Source organism: Lutra lutra, chromosome 5 (genome assembly GCF_902655055.1).
Source record: "Lutra lutra chromosome 5, mLutLut1.2, whole genome shotgun sequence".
NCBI classification, from domain to species: domain Eukaryota; kingdom Metazoa; phylum Chordata; class Mammalia; order Carnivora; family Mustelidae; genus Lutra; species Lutra lutra.
The window spans coordinates 107,187,862-107,206,719 of NC_062282.1; the positions used below are offsets into that span (position 1 = coordinate 107,187,862).

General features: G+C 35.0%; 1 protein-coding gene across 1 annotated transcript in view; it reads left to right on the forward strand.

The window, feature by feature from the left end:
- ZFYVE16 (zinc finger FYVE-type containing 16) overlaps positions 1 to 15,562 on the forward strand; it is a 40,552-nt gene extending 24,990 nt beyond the window's left edge. Inside the window, exons 6-14 of the mRNA XM_047731641.1 lie at positions 2,298 to 2,440; positions 4,414 to 4,792; positions 6,279 to 6,401; positions 7,090 to 7,245; positions 8,257 to 8,481; positions 12,373 to 12,455; positions 13,203 to 13,307; positions 13,683 to 13,831; positions 15,525 to 15,562. Coding sequence (XP_047587597.1) covers positions 2,298 to 2,440; positions 4,414 to 4,792; positions 6,279 to 6,401; positions 7,090 to 7,245; positions 8,257 to 8,481; positions 12,373 to 12,455; positions 13,203 to 13,307; positions 13,683 to 13,742 — 1,274 coding nt within the window. The 3' untranslated portion in view covers positions 13,743 to 13,831; positions 15,525 to 15,562. The remainder of the gene's footprint in view (positions 1 to 2,297; positions 2,441 to 4,413; positions 4,793 to 6,278; positions 6,402 to 7,089; positions 7,246 to 8,256; positions 8,482 to 12,372; positions 12,456 to 13,202; positions 13,308 to 13,682; positions 13,832 to 15,524) is intronic.
- Positions 15,563 to 18,858: the final 3,296 nt, after the last annotated feature.

The following is an 18,858-nucleotide window of genomic DNA, read 5'->3' on the forward strand; positions in this document are numbered from 1 at the left end:
TTTTGCCCTTGCTTCCCTTGCTTTTGGCGATGTTCCTAGGAAGATGTTGCTGCGGCTGAGGTCGAAGAGGTTGTTGCCTGTGTTCTCCTCAAGGATTTTGATGGATTCCTTTCTCACATTGAGATCCTTCATCCACTTTGAGTCTATTTTCGTGTGTGGTGTAAGGAAATGATCCAATTTCATTTTTCTGCATGTGGCTGTCCAATTTTCCCAACACCATTTATTGAAGAGGCTGTCTTTTTTCCATTTGAAATTCTTTCCTGCTTTGTCGAAAGATTAGTTGACCATAGAGTTGAGGGTCTATTTCTGGGCTCTCTATTCTGTTCCATTGATCTATGTGTCTGTTTTTGTGCCAGTACCATGCTGTCTTGATGATGACAGCTTTGTAATAGAGCTTGAAGTCCGGACATACCTCCCTTTCTTTAAAAATCTGTTTTTAAATGTATATTTTACCACAATAAGTATGTTTTCTTTAATCTATATAAAATTTTTGGCTCTCTGTTCTTTTTATATAATCTGTTGTAATTTAGGACCTTGAGTAATGCCTATATACTTTTTTTTTAAGGATTTATTTATTATTTTAGAGAGTGAGAGAATGAGCAAGCGGGGGGAGGGCCAGAGGGAGACAGAATCCTCTCTCTCAGCAGTGCCCTGATCTCTTAGGATGCCCCTCTGAGTGTGGAGCCCAAAGTGGGCTTAATCTCAGGAACCTGAGACTGTGACCTGAGCTAAAACCAAGAGTTGGCTGCTTAAGTGACTGAGCCACGCAGGCGCCCCAACCACGCCTGTGTACATTTTAAAATACAAACTATTAGTCTCTAACTTGCCAGAAAATAACTGTAAATGTCAGTTAAAAATAAATTCAGATACTTCTGATAATTACTTTGGATTTCATTTTATTTAATGTAGCTATATTCTGTCATCATAACTTAGATAAGGAGATTCAGCATATATGGTTATATGTTACAACTCTAAAATGAATAAATATGCTTTAAAAATATTTACATGTCCTTGGGACACATAAGTGGCTCAGTCAGTTTTAAGCTTCTGCTTTTGGCTCAGGTCATGATCCCGGGGCCCTGGGATCAAGTCCTGCATCAGGCTCCTTGCTCAATGGGGAGTCTGCTTCTCCCTCTGCCTGCTGCTCCCCCTGCTTGTGTTCTCTCTCTCTCTCTGACAAATAAATGAATAAAATCTTAAAAAATAAAACAACCAGGGCACATTGGTGGCTCAGTGGGTTAATCCTCTGCCTTCAGCTCTGGTCACAGTCTCAGGGTTCTGAGATTGAGCCCCCGCATTGGACATTCTGCTCAGCGGGGAGACTGCTCCCCCTCTCTCTTTGCCTGCCTCTGTACCTACTTGTGATCTCTCTCTGTGTCAAATAAATACATTAAAAAAAAAAAAAAAAAAACCACCAACCAAAAAAAAAAAATTTACATGTTCTTTCATATTGACATCCTAAATTACTAAATTATAAAAGGATTGCAGATATCTGAAAGATACCTTATTTAGTATGTCTACCCATATTGCAAAAATTGTATGTAATTCCAATTTTCTCAGTGTTATCTGTATTGTGTTCTGGAAGGCAGATGTTGATCCTTTGATTTTTATATTGTCCTAAAACCATCTGGCAGCTATTTTCATAACCTTCCTCTGTGGATGGATGCTTAGTAACAAAAGAGAACACATATTTATTCTGATAGCTACTTACTTCCTCCAAATTTGGGAAGAAAATATTAAAGTTCTGTGTCCACATTATAAAAACAAAAAATAACATGTTTCTCTTATTAAATACATTAAAAAGAAGAAATAACCTAATTTAAATAAAGAATTTTAAGAAAATGACCTCTGATGCACAAGTGATCCTATATCTTTTTTAGTCTTTTTATACTTTTTTCTGTTCTTCCCATGTTTTTCTTTGCTTATCTGTCATCTTCCAGTCTACATTTTTCTACCTTGTGCCTTCGTCTTTAAATTTTATTCATTCTTCACTCACTACCTAGTAATATGGGCTTTAAATCTGCCCCAGTGTCTTAAGATATAACCTTTCCTATCCACTCTATTTCTGAGTATGTGATTCCTAGGGTTACTCCTGCCTTTTGTATAAAAAAAGGAAAAGACTTCCATTCCAGCTAGATGAATCACAAAAGGCCACTTCTGTAGGCCTTTGCAGCCCTGAGAAGGCAGGTCTTGCCAGTGGATAGCAGAAAGGTTTTGAAAACATTTCCCAATTGATTTAGTATTAAACCATTGCAGTATACCAAATTCAAGTGCTTTACTTTTTAAACTGATTCTAGGATTATGCTCCAAAGAACAGAAGAGAGTATGGTTCGCAGATGGTATACTGCCCAACGGTGAAGTTGCAGATACAACAAAATTATCATCTGGAAATAAAAGATGTTCTGAAGACATGAGCCCTCTCTTACCTGATATGCCCTTGGTAAGGAATCTAAAGAATGATGTGTTAATTTAATAACATTTTATTTTAAGTATATTTCGTGTGTGATTATTAGAGTACTTACTTGTTTTAAAACCTTCCTAAAATGGCAAACATATAATGTAGTAGTGAGTATATTATAGATTTTACCTTTTTTAATGTTAGTTTAAGGTAATGATTCTCAAACTTACTGATCCGAAGATCCCTTTATGCTCCTAGAAGCATAAAGGGATAAAAGCATAGTTTTTGAGAACTTCAAAGAGCTATAGATTATGAAGTCATACCTAGTGATAATTACCGTATTAAAATTAAAATTGTGTGGGGGTGCCTAGATTGTTCAGTCAGTTAAGTGTCTCAACTCTTCATCTCAGCTCAGGTCTTGATCTCAGGGTCGTGAGTTCAAGCCCTGCATTAGGCTCCATGCATGGAGCCCATTTAAAAAATAAATAAATGTATTTATCTAATTAAATTAAAATTGGAAAAATTAAAAATTTTAAAATTAGTTATATTAATAGAAATAATATTTTTATGAGCCATATTTTAAACCAAAGTTTAGTGAAAGGAATAACACTGTTTTACATTTTTGCAAAATTCTTTGATGTCTGACTTAATAAAAAGATCCTCACATCTGCTTTTACACTCTGTCTATTGTGATATGTTGTTTGGTTAAATTATATGAAGAAAATCCTAGGACCCCAATGACTCCCTGAAAGGGTCTTAGGGACCTCAGAGAACCCTGACCCATATTTTAAGAACCCCTGGTATAGGGAAATAGAACTGAGATTTAGTAATTTAATTTAGACTAATATTTGTGGGTTTTTAAAATTTTTTAAGATTTTATTTATTTGAGAGAGCAAGTACAAGCAGGGGGATCAGCAGAGGGCAGGAGAAGCAGGCTCCCCGCTGAGCAGGGAACCCAGTGGGGACACGGGGCTCAATCCCAGGACCCTGGGATCATGATCTGAGCTGAAGACAGACGCTTTAACCAACTGAGCCACCCAGGTGCCCAGACTAATATTTGTTTAATGATTTTTAAACATTCACTAAAGTGTCTTATATTGTATTAATGTTTGCATTTACACAAATGTGCTAGGTGTTAAAGATATGTAATATAGAATCCCAGCCCACTAAGAACTTTCATTGTAAAGTAGCAAAATATTCATAGAAGCAAGTATTCATACATGAAATAGGAATGTATTTATTCAGTAAACAGATATTTACTGAGCATCTACTCTGTGCCAGTTGCCTGGTTTATCCTGTGTGTATATATTAGACAAGATAGGTATGTATCCTGCTCTGTTTCACATACCATATAAACCTATGCTGTTTGTCAGGTTTCATGAGCTAGAATTTACAAAAGAGCCCTAAATAAACACCTATCCTCAATTGATATTTTAACAAAATGAAAGTTCTAAACAGCCTAATAAATTTTACTTGAGTTCACAAATGCTTTTCATTTAATACTGACTCAGGTTTGCCCAGTTTAAAAAGAAAGGGGCTTAACTGAAGCCGGCTTGAAGTGTTTATTTGTGGTTACTGTTGAGGAATACACCTACCACTTTGCTTCCTAACCATTCCCCTTCCTGCCTTCTCCCCACCCCGATCTGTCCCTTGCTACCTATCTCCACTCAAGGCTTTTTGGCTGTTGTCTGAAGGAGAGTTGTGTTCAACTAAGTTTGCTTACTGTGTGGTACGGTACAGGATACTGAGGTTCTCCTTGCCTCCTCCTTCTAGTCTATAAAATTAAAGTCATTAATATCTACCCAAATATGTGATATGGTAAAGCTAAACCTTTTCTGAATTTAAAGGAGCAAGTGATACTGTTGGTTAGCAAAGTTGGCTTCTGAAGAGTTTCTGAGCCCATTTTGGTTTTAGTTATTCTTATTAAAAAGGTATCTTTGGCTATAGAGATCAACATTTCATAGTTGAATAGAGAATATGAACTGATGGTTTTTTTTAAATTCCATATTTTACAGACAGTAAACACAGTGGATCATGCCCATTCTACTACAGTGGAAAAAGCAAACAATGAGATAGGAGATATTACAAGAAATGAGATAATTCGGAGTCCTATTTCTCAGGTTCCATCTATGGAAAAACTGCCCATAAGCACAGGCACTGAAGGATTACCTACTTCTTGTTCTTTTACACTAAGTGATGATGTTTTTGCAGAAGTTGAGGGACCAGCTAGTCCTACTGGTGTCTTAGTTCACAGCAATTTACCTGTTGCTAGTACTTCAGATTATAGGTTACTGTGTGGTATTGACAAGAATGTTTGCAATAAGATTAGTCTTCTACCTAATGATGAGGACAGTTTGCCCCCTCTTCTGGTTGCATCTGGAGAAAAGGGATCAGGTAGGTTAATAGTTAAATTTTAAAAAGAGGGTCTTCTTTGTTTCTTTTCTTTCTTTCTTTCTTTCTTTTGAAAGAATGTACTGGTAAATTTTGTGACATGTGAAATTCATGTTTTTTAAGCTGAGACAGTTTGGTTGAAATATGTACTATAGCTTGGTATCTTTAGTTTACAAAAAGTCTTGTTATGTGAAACCAAATTCTAAAAAGATCTGAACTTTTAAGTTGAATATGACTCATTTATCTCACTTTGAGTCCCTAATTTAGAATGAGGCAAAAGTTTAGTTTGACAGGGAAACTCATACACTTTTAAACCTGAAAATATTCCCATTTATTAGCGTTTTAACTCTCTATCATTTTTTTCTCAGGCTCCCCCTCCATAGAACATTTTTTTTTTAAATAAAGAAAGGAGCATAGTGCCTAAAGAGAGTATTGGATTGAACAGCAAAGCTAGGAATTTTAGTTTCTCATCTGCTACTTAATACATCTATGACTTGAAACATGTTAATCTCTTTGGGCTTCAGTTTCCTATGTAAAAGATGAGCACCTATTTGATCTCTATGATCCTTTCCAAGCTGGAGATTCTCTGACTAGCTCCCACCTCAGAGTAGTTCCCTAGGGATACATCCTTGTCACCCCAGGCATTATGCTGCATCATGCAACCCGAAATGATTGTGTTCTGTGCATGATAATATAGGGGAATGAAGTTGAGGATCTCTGTTCCATCACTGGGAGCCATTTCATGAACCTAGCTATAGTGACAGAAATACCTTAAGCCCTGTATTTCTCATGCCATACATATTTTCCTGTTATTTTCAAGATCCTTTTGATTCTTGGTCAGTGACATAGGGCATATGGCAGCAAGCAGTATGTACACCCTGAGTCTAGACTACTTCAAGAGTTGTGAATTTCAGAATTAGTTTATGTATGTATTTTTGTTTTTGTTTTTAAAGATTTTATTTATTTGACAGAGATCACAAGTAGTCAGAGAGGCAGGCAGAGAGAGAGGAGGAAGCAGGCTCCCCGCTGAGCAGAGAGCCCGATGCGGGGCTCGATCCCGGGACCCCGGGATCATGACCTGAGCCGAAGGCCGAGACTTTAACCCACTGAGCCACCCAGGCACCCCAAATTCCAGAATTTATAATTGGAGTGGCTGGCAGTCTCGATCCACTTTATAAAAATGTTTGTCTTAAAATTGTACAGGGGCTAAAATTATATAAATATACTATTTAATCAATATATTTGCATATATGTCATATATGTAATTTAATGTATCAGGATTTATATGTATTTCAATATTAATACCTTTAAGTAGAAAAGTAAAAATGAGTATATAATAATTGTCTAGGGTATTAACTGATTTTTATGAAATGGATTTGCTTTTGTTATTAAGTTTGATCAAGCCATTGGTGGATTTATAATTTTTTTTATTGCAAGCATATTTAACAGGAAGTCATATTCTAACTAATATGTTACTTTCATGATTTAGTGCCTGTAGTAGAGGAACACCCATCTCATGAGCGGATCATTTTGCTTCTTGAAGGCAAAAGTTTTCATCCTGTTACATTTGTCCTAAATGCTAATCTACTGGTGAATGTCAAGTTAGTATTTTGTAAGTAATGATTGATCTTTCTTTGCCTAATTGGTATGTGGGATTTCTGAAATTAATTAAATTTTGACTGGCAACCATGAAAAGTAATCAGCTTTGAATATTGGTTTGTCAGCCACCTATGAATATAGATTTTGCAAATTTATATTCAATGGGACTTGAAACCAACTTAAAGATTTTTACTAGTGTCCTTCATTCAGTCCTAGGTTAAGGATATGGGCTCCTAGCTATACCTGGTGCTCACAATACAACTGACTATATTTCATATAGCTTTTTGATAAACTGAAACTTAATTAAGCAAGAATCTTGATTTAGTAACAATAAAGACAGTTTTAAAGAAAGCATTTTTTTTATTAAAAATAAGAAAGTAAATAATACTCAGTACTCAATGAATCTCTCAGCTTTTCATTGTCTGAAACAAACTTGATTCTTATCCACACTACATTTCAGCCTATTAATACATCTTTTATTTTTATTTTAGTGTTATTTATTAATTGACTCCAAAGATCCCTTCTCTTTTTTACATTAATCTTAAAACAATTTAGTTGTAAAGTTTTTTTTTTTTTTTTGTGAGGAGAACTTTGGGAAAATAAGGAATTTGAAAAGTTGTGCTTCATGCAAAAGACAACTGTATTAGTTTCTTCAGCTAACAGAAGTTGATATTTATAGTTGTATGCTTTTATTGCTTAAGATTCCTCAGACAAATATTGGTACTTCTCGACCAATGGACTGCATGGCTTGGGACAGGCAGAAATTATGATTCTTTTATTATGTTTGCCAAATGAAGATACTATTCCAAAGGACATCTTCAAACTATTTATCACCATCTATAAGGATGCTCTAAAAGGTATAGCGTTTTATTTTGAACTGTTCAGAATGGGGGGATGGATTAATTACAGGCTTTTATGTTTTTGGCTAGGCTAACTGTACTAAAGATTTGTGAAAAGACTGATTTCTTTTTTTTTTTTTTTTAAAGATTTTATTTATTTATTTGACAGAGAGATCACAAGCAGGCAGAGAGGCAGACAGAGAGAGAGGAGGAAGCAGGCTCCCTGCTGAGCAGAGAGCCCGATGCGGGGCTCAATCCCAGGACTCTGAGATCATGACCTGAGCCGAAGGCAGCGGCTTAACCCACTGAGCCACCCAGGCGCCCCAAAAGACTGATTTCTTAAAAGCTCTTAGTTATCATTTTCAGTCTCCTTAAATCTAGCATTTTATGTGATTAGTTGTCTTTATACTAATTTTTTTATTTTATTTTATTATTTTTTTTTAAAGATTTTATTTATTTATTTGACAGAGAGAGATCACAAGTAGGCAGAGAGGCAGGCAGAGAGAGAGGAAGGGAAGCGGGCTTCCTGCTGAGCAGCGAGTCCGATGCGGGACTCGATCCCAGGACCCTGGGATCATGACCTGAGCCGAAGGCAGCGGCTTAACCCACTGAGCCACCCAGGCGCCCCAATTTTTTTATTTTAGAAATGGAAAGTTTAAAAAATTTTTTTTAATTTTTTTATGTTAAAGATGGAAATATATTTGCCTTCTTGATTTTTTTTTTTTATACGTTTTGTATACTTATCTGTCTAAGATTGGGGGAGATGATGAATTTTCACACATGCAGTAAAGAGAAAAACTTAAAACCCCCTATGGTTAAAAATATTTTCATATTTTTGTTCACAATTCCCAACCTCCAGGAATAACTGAACTTTGTGCAAACAAGTTATTCAATAGATGTTTCTTCAAGTATGGAAATAAGAAAAAAATCCCACATTGCTGTTATTTAAGAAAGTTTATACTGCAACATTCAAACTCAGAATGCCTTTAAAATAACTTAAAGTCTTTTTATTAATGGTTTTATTTCCAGGAAAGTACATAGAAAACTTGGACAATATTACTTTTACTGAGAGTTTTCTCAGTAGTAAGGATCATGGAGGATTTCTGTTTATTACACCTACTTTTCAGAAACTTGATGATCTCCTTTTACCAAGTAATCCTTTTCTTTGTGGAATTCTTATTCAGAAGCTAGAGATTCCCTGGGCAAAGGTGTTTCCTATGCGCTTAATGTTAAGACTGGGTGCCGAATATAAAGGTAAGTTTTAGAATAATAAATCACATAGGTTCAAATGTAACAAATGTAAAATAAGAATTTCAGGGATATCATTAAAATAAAATTTTTAATGAATTTAAGGGGACTACCTTTGTTTTGATAAACTTTTAAAATTCCAAGACAACCCTCTTCTACTTCCAAATGAGTCATCTAGACAACCTTGGTATGTCATGAAGTTTCTAGATGTTCATAATTATATTAACTTACCTTAAAAAAAATTTTTTTTTAATCTCATAACAAAATACAGAAAACATTGAAAGGCTTTCTTAAAAGCATGTACTGTAGAGAGCTCATTTTGTTATGTTTTCTGTATTTGTTATGTTTCCTATATTTCCTAAATTATTTCCCCTCTGAATTTGTATACATCATAAAGCCAAACATGGAGGATTGTGAAATAATGGTTCCAGTTTATGTATATGTTATTTCTAAGTCGAAATCATTTTTTGTGTTAAAATTTTTGAATTCCCACCCTTTATCCTTGACTTTTTTCAAGAAATTATTTATTTATTGCATATAAAGTATATCAAATGAAGTTTTAGGCATTCGATTCTAATTAAATAGGTATTTCCTTGGAGGAAAATTAAATGGAGGGGATTTATAAAATTTATAAATATTTCAAAATGGACAAATTCAGTGAAAGAGATATAAATCTCTTTGGCAAATTTAGTAACTCTTTGATTTTGTGAGGGAAGTCTTTACCATTTGGGACTTTTTAAAAAAAAGATTTGTTTGTTTATTTTAGAGAGAAGAGGGGAGTGCATGGGAGCCAGGGGAGGGACAAAGTGAGAGACAGAATCTTAAGCATGTTTGACTCCCCACTGAGCATGGAGCCCAGCTCTAGTCTTGATTTCACAACCCTGACATCATGACCTGAGCTGAAACCAAGAGTTGGATGCTTAACCAACTAAGCCACCCAGGCAGCCCACCATTTAGGTTTTAAATATGTGATGCTGTTGTGTAAAAATTATCAAAATGGAAATGTCATCGCAGGTTTTTTACTGTGTAAACTACAGAGCTTATGAAAGTTTATTTTGCATCAAGTGTTTCATCCATTCAGCCTGATATTTTGTCTCTGTAGCCTGATATTTTGTCTCTGCTATAAATACTTGAATGCTATTTTTATGGAAAGTTAAGTCAATATATAATCTTAAGTCATCACATATTATATCAAAATATAATTTATAAGTTTGCCCTGTATTTTAGTCAGTATCAGTTTTAGATACTAAATCTGTTTTTCTCACACACAAAGAAGGAAAACCATGGAGCAACTTGTGGGATTTCTCAAAGGATCACAGGGGTTGGAGGTGCAAAGCTATGATGCTGTTTAGTGATGATGAAGATAAAAATCTCCCGTTATACAAGTTTTTCCCACTGTCCGAAAGTAGAACGTTCCTGTGAAACCTTCTGTAAGCCAAAATGGCATAAAACAAAGAAACCATTACCATTTCTTTTTTGTTGTTGTTTAAAGATTTATTTATTTATTTATTTGTTTATTTGAGGAGGCAAGGGGCAGAGGGAGAGAGGAGCACAAGCTGATTCTGCACTAAGCATGGAGTCAGATACAGGATTCCATCCCACGACCCTGAAATCATGACCTGAGCTGAAACCAAGAGCCGAAAGCTCAACCAACAGTGTCACCCAGGCTCCCCAGCCAGTACCATTTCATAAACACAAAAACCTATTTCATATTTCTTTCAGTTAGTGAAAACAGGTTCTAACATGGGTCTTTTGTAAAATCAAGTGGTATAAAGCAAACTTTTGGATGGGAGGAAGCTTGTACATAGAAATTAGTCTTCACTATTTTTTTAGTTCATTGTGTACTGCTGGATTTTAGATATACTGACATTTTGATGTTACTGGTACCCATGCCTCTAGATATGAACTTGCAATGTGATCTATGTATGTATATGTGTTTGTTAGAGATAATGGATGTATGGAAGATTTAATGGCAAAAATTAGAGTCCCAAGATTAGAGACTGAAAATAGTGGTCTGAAATTAGTAATTTTCAAATGGGGATTATCTACACTTACATTGAGATATTTGGAATACCATTCACCGTTGGTTTAAATGATTTATGAAGTCCTTTATAACTCTGACAGAATATCTAAGTATTTTGAAAATACTGTTCCAAGTAAAATTACCTCAATCCAGTTGTAAAGGATGTTCCCTTATTCATAAAAGATGGAGTAAGAAGGCATCATTTATCTTAATCATATCTTATCATTTTAATGTCTTTTACCACTAATGCCCTATGTTTTTTTCCAGTCTGCGGCCTCTGTCCTCTAAATAACATAGTTGTCCTTTTAAAAATTAAAAAATAAGGGTGCCTGGGTGGCTCAGTGGGTTAAAGCCTCTGTCTTCGGCTCAGGTCTGATCCCAGGGTCCTGGGATGGAGCCCCTCATTGGGCTCTCTGGTCAGCAGGAAGCCTGCTTCTCTCTCTCTCTCTGCCTGCCTCTCTGCCTACTTGTGACCTCTGTCTGTGAAATAAATAAATAAAATCTTTAAAAAATAAATAAAATAAATAAATAAAAATTAAAAAATAGGGGCACCTGGGTGGCTCAGTCATTTAAGTGTCTGACTTCAGCTCCAGTCATGATCTCAGGGTGCTGGAATCAAGCCCCATGTCAGGCTCATTGCTTAGCAGGGAGTATGCCTGTCCCTCTGCTCCTCCCTACTGCTTGTGCTCTCTCTCGCTCTCTCTTAAATAAATAAATAATCTTCAAAAAACAAAACACTTTAAAAAAATATGTTGGTAGTAACAAAGATGTGAGTCACTCTGACTTAATTTTTTTTTTCTTTTTCTTTCTTTTTTTTTTTTTTTGGACAGAGAGCGAGATCACAAGTAGGCAGAGAGGCAGACTATGGGAGGGGGGAGCAGGCTCCCTGCTGAGCAGAGACCCTGACGCCGGGCTCCATCCCATGACCCTGAGACCTGAGCCAAAGGCAGAGGCTAAACCCACTGAGCTAACCAGGTGCCCCCTGACTTAAATTTTTAAAATAGGTGTCAGGTATTGTGTTTTCTTAGAATTTTAAGGATACATATTCATATAAAAGATATGAGAGAGGTTTGTTTGCTTAGTCATCTAGGCTGAGAACTGAAGGTTAAAAAGGTTTCTGCTTTTTATCATTATAGAAATTGTCTTACCTTCCTTTTCTTCCATTGCCAACCAAATAGCTTTTCCTTTTGGTGAATAACACTTACAGTGCCCTAAAGAAAGAGAAAAGTAGTTAGGTGATAGACTTCATGTTCCTTCTATTTCTCTGCACTGACTCCTCTTACTCTCTGTGCCCCTTTTATCAGGCTGACCCAAGAACTGTAAAAGTTTACCGTTGTCTATAAATTTGCACAATTTAACATTAATTATACATGCTTTAAAAATCTTGAGTTCTTCATATTTCTCTTTAAATTATCAGAACTTTATAGGGTTCTATCCAGTTACTATAATTTTCCTGTCATCATCCTTTTGTGGAAACAACATGTATAATGAAAAGATGAAATGCTTTGGAATCAGGCAAGCCTAAATTTCAAATCTTTTTCACTGGTTATTAACTTAGTCACCATAAGCAAGTTTATTAATCTCTTATGTCTCTAGTTGCCCATTAATAAAGTAGGAGTAAACATATTTGCCTCACTGAGTTGTTTTAGGGCTTAGATAAATGTTATATATAAAGTTCCTAGTTCAGTGTAGCATCCAGTAGATGCACACTGTAAGTTAATGTAGCTCTCACTTTCCCCAAAGAACTGATTGGCTGGTATTTAGCCATAAAGTTTGAGAAATGAGAAGTAAAAGTAATAAATTCAAGGCTTTTTTGTTTTTTTGTGGGTTTTTTTTTTTTTTGACAGTAACTAGTTTTCCTTTCTTGTGTATAGCATATCCTGCTCCTCTAACAAGTGTTAGAGGCCGAAAACCTCTTTTTGGAGAAATAGGACACACTATTATGAACTTACTCGTTGTGAGTAATCAAACTATTAAGTGTCTTTACATTACTATTTTAAAATTTTGTTTAGCATGTTCTACATATTTATATTTTCTGATTTTAATTTGGCATATTTGGTATAATGGAAGTTCATTTATAATATAGCTTAATTTATTTAGCATAAATGGGCTCTGTTTTTAATGAATTGCTTTTTGGAACACATCTCCTAATAAATGTGTACCTGACTGTAAATGTTTTTTGATTCATTCTGCTGCAGTGCTTTCACTTGTAGGTAATGTGAGATCTACACAGTTGTTGAAGTGTTAGCAAAAGTGTTAACTAAGTCAATCAGTTTGGGGATTTTGAGCAAATTGCGGTCCAGATTTCCTCATTTGTAATAGGAAGAATTGGATTAGGATAAGCTCAGGTTCCCTTCCACCTCTTTTCTCTGTAATTGTTTTATCTATAACCATAGAAAAGCATTTTAGTGGACTTATACATGTTTACTTTGAAGACCTAGTGTGGAAGATCTGTAATTGGAAAGTGAGTTCACCCCCAGATACTACAGAATTCTTCCTGAGAATGATATTCCTTATTACTATTGTGGAGTAGTTAGAAGGATTAGTTGTTTTTTTTCAGTTGGCAGTGCTTTCTAGATGGCATTTTGATAGTTATGTATCAGAAGTCTTAAAATGATGGACAATCTTATAAAAGGATTTAATGAATGGGTAAAATGTTCGTGGACAGTTTAAGGTTTATGGAAATGTCATTATTTATATGTAGGACCTTCGAAATTACCAATATACCTTGCATAATATAGATCAGCTATTGATTCATATGGAAATGGGGAAGAGCTGCATAAAAATACCTCGGAAAAAATACAATGATGTAAGTTTAATTTCTTCATACAGATTTTGAAGATAATTATTGGACATTAGATTTCTTTAAAAGTGTGTTAATTTGTTTTGAATCAGACTGTCTAATACATAATGGCAAAAAAAATACTATTTTTTAAATTTTAGATTTATTTCCTAATAAGGGATTTGTTTTATCCTGTTCTTTAAAACTTTTTTCTTTACCGTTTTATCTATTAATTAAGGTAATTTTATCGTAAAACATTTGTTTCTATCACATTCTAGGAGTTATCCAGACCAAAGCTTGATAATTATGAAGCTGGTCAGAAATGTGGCCCTTTGAATGACTATAACTAATAAAGACATAACATGTTAGTAGTGTTTCTAAATGAGTGTTGTTTTTCTCTAGGTAATGAAGGTTATAAATTCTTCCAATGAGCATGTCATTAGCATTGGAGCTAGTTTTTAGTACTGAAGCAGATTCTCACCTAGTCTGTATACAGAACGATGGCATTTATCAAACACAGGCCAACAGTGCCACAGGCCATCCTAGAAAAGGTAAGTAAGTGTTGGTTTCTAGTATTGATCTATAAAACTAAATCAATAAATGGAATTCCTTTTTAAAGGGGCAATATATATATTTTACTTTTTGCTGATTGATGGTAATAATACATTACCATTTAAAATTTGAGCTACACAACAGATTAAAAATTGCTTCTAGTTTGTGTTTTTTCTTGGGCTACATTAGGTTTTTTAAAGAGTTGGAACACTGTATTTATTTTGATACCTTCAGGTCTAATTTTATCCTATATGGTGTGAATCTTATTTTCACTAATTTTTCTCTGGAAGGGGGTGTGTGTTTACCTTTGTTTGCTCTCTGCTTCAACTCCTCTTAGGGGAGTAAAGCCTGGATAAGGCTGAAGAATGGATTATAAAACTGTAAGTAGCTGGGGATATAGAAATGGTAAAGATGGTGGCGAGCATATGTGAGTGACATTACTCTCAGTTCTGGCTGAATGGCCTCAAGTGACTTCTGTGATTGTCAAATCCTTGCAGTAGGGTGGCCTAACATACTGAAATTTAAGTAGAAGTGAGTATTTCAGAAAATTAATACATTTTAAATAACATATTTAACACAGTCTGACATCCTGACTGCTAGTTAAAATTAGCAGCCTCTGATTATAAAGGTAATGTGTACTTACTTCGTAAGTTTGAGAAATAAGTTTTAAAAAGTAGTAAAGAAAAAAGTGCCAAGATACGGCCCATTGTGGACATTTTAATATATTTCCTTCTTATATTAGTATATATCTATTAAATAATGGTTTTATATTGGATATTCACACTTTTATTTTTTTTACTTAATATGTCATTAATACTTTTGTAATTAAAATGTAACAACTATTTAATATTTGTTTGTGAATAGGTATATGTGCTACCTATTTAAAAGGTTTAGGTATTACAGTGTGAAATCTCCTTTCTTCCCTTGACTCCAAGTTTACCCTTTCCTCTTCCCCATAGGCACCAATGTTATCAGTTTTTTGTATATTCTTTAGGAAACATTTTTGCTTGCATGTATATTAAGCAAACACACACACATCTTTTCTCCACTTTTTAATTCTTACTTTAAAATAATTTTTAGCAAATTTCTTCCACCTTTTTTTTAAAAAGTCAAACATGTGTTCCATTCTGCACCTTGCTTTTAACACACTTTGAAGATGATTCGTTTTAGTATAAAAAGAACTTCTGCATTTTCCATAACTTTTCACTTTATCTGTGTACATCATATAATTGTCTCATTAATGGACATAGGTGTTACCAATTCTTGGTTATTTATAAAAATGCACTATTAATAACCTTGTATATATGTGCAATTCCTAGTTGTGGAATTGGTGCGTCAAAGGATATATATAGTTATCATTTTAATAGGTAATTATTAAGTTGTCTTCCATAGAGATTCCTCTGATTATGCTCTTACCAGTGGTATATATTTGATTTCCCATATTTCCACTGACAGAGACACAAACATTTTAAGTAGTACAGTAGCTATCAGTTATTATATACAAACATTCCATAACCTTTATGCCATATTTTATCTTAACTTGGTTTAGTTTGCTTTTTTATCAGCTTTCTAATATAAGTGGTATGGGCATTTATCAAGTACTTAAATGTGCCATGCTCCACATTATACAGTTAACAAACATAGCATTAAAAAAAAGGCAAGTTTAAAACATAAATGTATTTTTCTTATCAGTGGACAGGTGCAAGTTTTGTGGTATTCAATGGAGCTCTCAAAACATCTTCAGGATTTCTTGCTAAGTCCAGCATAGTTGAAGGTATGAGTTTCATCTTTAGGATTGTTTTAATGTTAAGATATTTTCCATTTCCTTTTAAAATTAATTTGATACTTATAAAAGAACATATAGGGGTGCCTGGGTGGCTCAGTCAGTCAGTTAAGCATCTGCCTTCGGCTCAGGTCATGATTCCAGGGTATTGGGATCAAGCCCCACATCAGGCTCCCAGGGAGCCTGCTTTTTCCTTTCCCTCTGCCTGCTGCTCTACTTGTGCTCTCTATCTCTCTGCCAAATAAATAAAATCTTTGGAAAAAAAAAAAAAGAACATATGTCAGTTATAAAACACAGTACCACAAACTTAACATGAAATCATTACCCAGCTCAAGAAGTAGAACATGGTCAATATTTGGGTCTACATTAAGCATAACAACTTTGCCATAACCTGTACTTCCTGCCTGTACAAAGCCTAAAAGTCAGCCTGAGGTAAGAGCTTAGGGCATTTCTTTAGCATGCAAACATCTTGAGTATGCATACAGTATTATACATGTGTGTGGCCTTCTAAATTCCCAGAAATACGTGAAGAGCTTTTCAGAACCCTATGGACCTCTCATTCACCAGCTTTTCCTTTTTTAAGTCTTTGGTTGGTCTGTTTGCATCTGCTATTATCTGCTGCCACAGGTAGCTGAGATGTTAATCATTGGCTTCTAATTGTTTTTCACAGATGGCCTTAGAAAAAACTTTTTGCACTGGGCAAAAATACTCAACATGCAAAAAAAAAAAAAAAAATGTATATATATATAATTCTCTGATAATGAGGCTTTGAAGGAGCTCCAGCCTCCAGTGGCTACCAGGCTGTTGGTTTTCACCATGATTCCAGGCTATTGGCTTCTGAGGCTTCCACTGAGCTATAGAGGAGTGAATGGGAATAGGAAGTTTAAAATGACAAAAGAACAAAGCTTGCTGTTCTTATGAAGATCAGGCCAAAATATTAAGTATTAATAAATACTCAGTATTAAATAAATACTCCCCAGATTGCTGCAAGCTTTTGTTTAATTTCCAGGGTTCTGAAAAATTTCTTCTGACTTTTTATTAATTTCATTGTCTTTAGGAGGGAGAGTATTTTTGGAGATCGTTATGTCTGCTTTTTCACTAATGTCATCCTCCATACTATCTCAAACGTAGCTTTATGGGAAGCCCTTCCATCTCTGATGCCACACACATGCTTTTTTCCTTTTTTCAGTAGTGACTCTAAGCCTTTTGATTTTTCCATATTAATTTTAGGATCAACTTACAGGTTCTAAATAGTCCACTGGAATTTTTATTGGAATTGCATTAAGTCACCAGATTAATTTGAGAAAAACTGGTATATTTTCCATTCTCAGTGTTCCTATCCATAAAACAGGCTATCCTCAATTCAGAAAATATTCAATGTCTTTCAATAAAATTTTAAAGGGGTGCCTGGCTGACTCAGTCAGTAGAGCAAGCCACTCTTGATATCAGGGTTGTGGGTTTTGAGCCCCATGCTGGGTGTAGAGATTACTTAAAAATGAAACATTTTTAAAAATAAAAATTTACAGTTTTTGTATTGGTCTTACATATCTTTTTTTTATTTGAGGGGGGGTGGGGGAGGGCAGGGTGAGGGGACATGGAAGGTGGGGAGAGTGAGAGAGAGAGAGAGACTGAAGAATCCCAAGCATGGAGCCTGACTCGGGGGCCAGTCCCACAACCCTGAGATCATGACCTGAGCTGAAATCAAGAGTCAGTTGCTTAACCAAGAACCACCCACAAGCCCCACATATCTTTTGATTTATTTCTGTAACATAGATTTTATTACTGATGTAAATTTATCTTCTTAAATTAAAATTTTTTTCTATTTTGATATATAGAAATTCATTTTTATTTCTGTATTTTTATTTTATAATCAGCTATACTCCTGAACTCTTATTTAAAATAATTAGCCAGGGCACCTGGGTGATGGCTCAGTCAGTTAAGTGTCTGTCTTCAGCTCAGGTCAGGATCTCAGGGTCTTGGGATCAAGCCCTTCATCAGGCTCCCTAGTCAGTGGGGAGTCTGCTTTTCCCGCTTTCTCTTTCTGCCCCTCCCCCTTGTTTGTGTGCTTGCTCGCTCTCTCTGTCTCAAATAAAAATAAATAAAATATTTTTAAAAAAAATTTTTTAAGGGGCGCCTGGGTGGCTCAGTGGGTTGAGCCGCTGCCTTCGGCTCAGGTCATGATCTCAGGATCCTGGGATCGAGTCCCGCATCGGGCTCTCTGCTCAGCAGGGAGCCTGCTTCCCTTCCTCTCTCTCTGCCTGCCTCTCTGTCTACTTGTGATCTCTGTCTGTCAATAAATAAATAAAATCTTTAAAAAAAAAAAAAAAAAAAAATTTTTTAAGATTTTTTTTTTTTAATTTTATTTATTTGACAGAGATTACAAGCAGAGAGGCAGGCAGAGAGAGAGGAGGAAGCAGGCTCCCCGCTGAGGAGAGAGCCCAATGTGGGGCTTGATCCCAGGACTCTGAGATCATGACCTGAGCTGAAGGCAGAGGCACCCAGGTGCCCCAATAAAATCTTTTTTTAAATAAATGTTATTGTGTTGACATATTTTTGTTGATTTTTTTAAAAGATTTTATTTATTTATTTAGAGGGAGAGTGAGTTTGCCCTGTGACCTCAATTCTCTATCTAAGAGTTGTTCATTTTCAGTTTGTTCAGCATTTGTCTTGTGAGAATGGAAGGGAAACACAGGCTCTCTATATGTTGGAGCAGACACAAGAAGTCAGTAGGATTTTTTGTAATATAAGTTGGTTGGCTTTCATTTATCTGAAGCTGTCCTTATTTCATTCTTAGTTTTGAAGGATATTTTTGGTAGTTATAGAATTCTCTGAAAGTTTTAATTTTCCTTGAAGATGTCATCTCGTCTTTTGGCCTCCGTTGTTTCTAATGAAGTCAGTATAATTTTTTATATTTCTTTCCCTGTATTTAATGTGCCCTTTCTCCAGTCTGTTTTCAAGATACCTTCTTTATCTTTGGTTTTCACCTGTTTACTATGATATGCCCTAGTGTGGTTTTCTTTGTATTTCTCCTGCTTGGTATTTATGGAGCTTCTGGATATGTGTGTCAATATTTTTCATCAAATTTGAGGAATTTCTTACATTATTAATTTTTTAAAATCCCAATCTTTTTCTCCTAGGAGATATATATTTATATATGTATGTATGCATGTGTGTATCTATATTTATAGATATACCTGTTTTATATCATTCCTTGGGTCCTTGATGCTGTTATTTTTCTTTAAC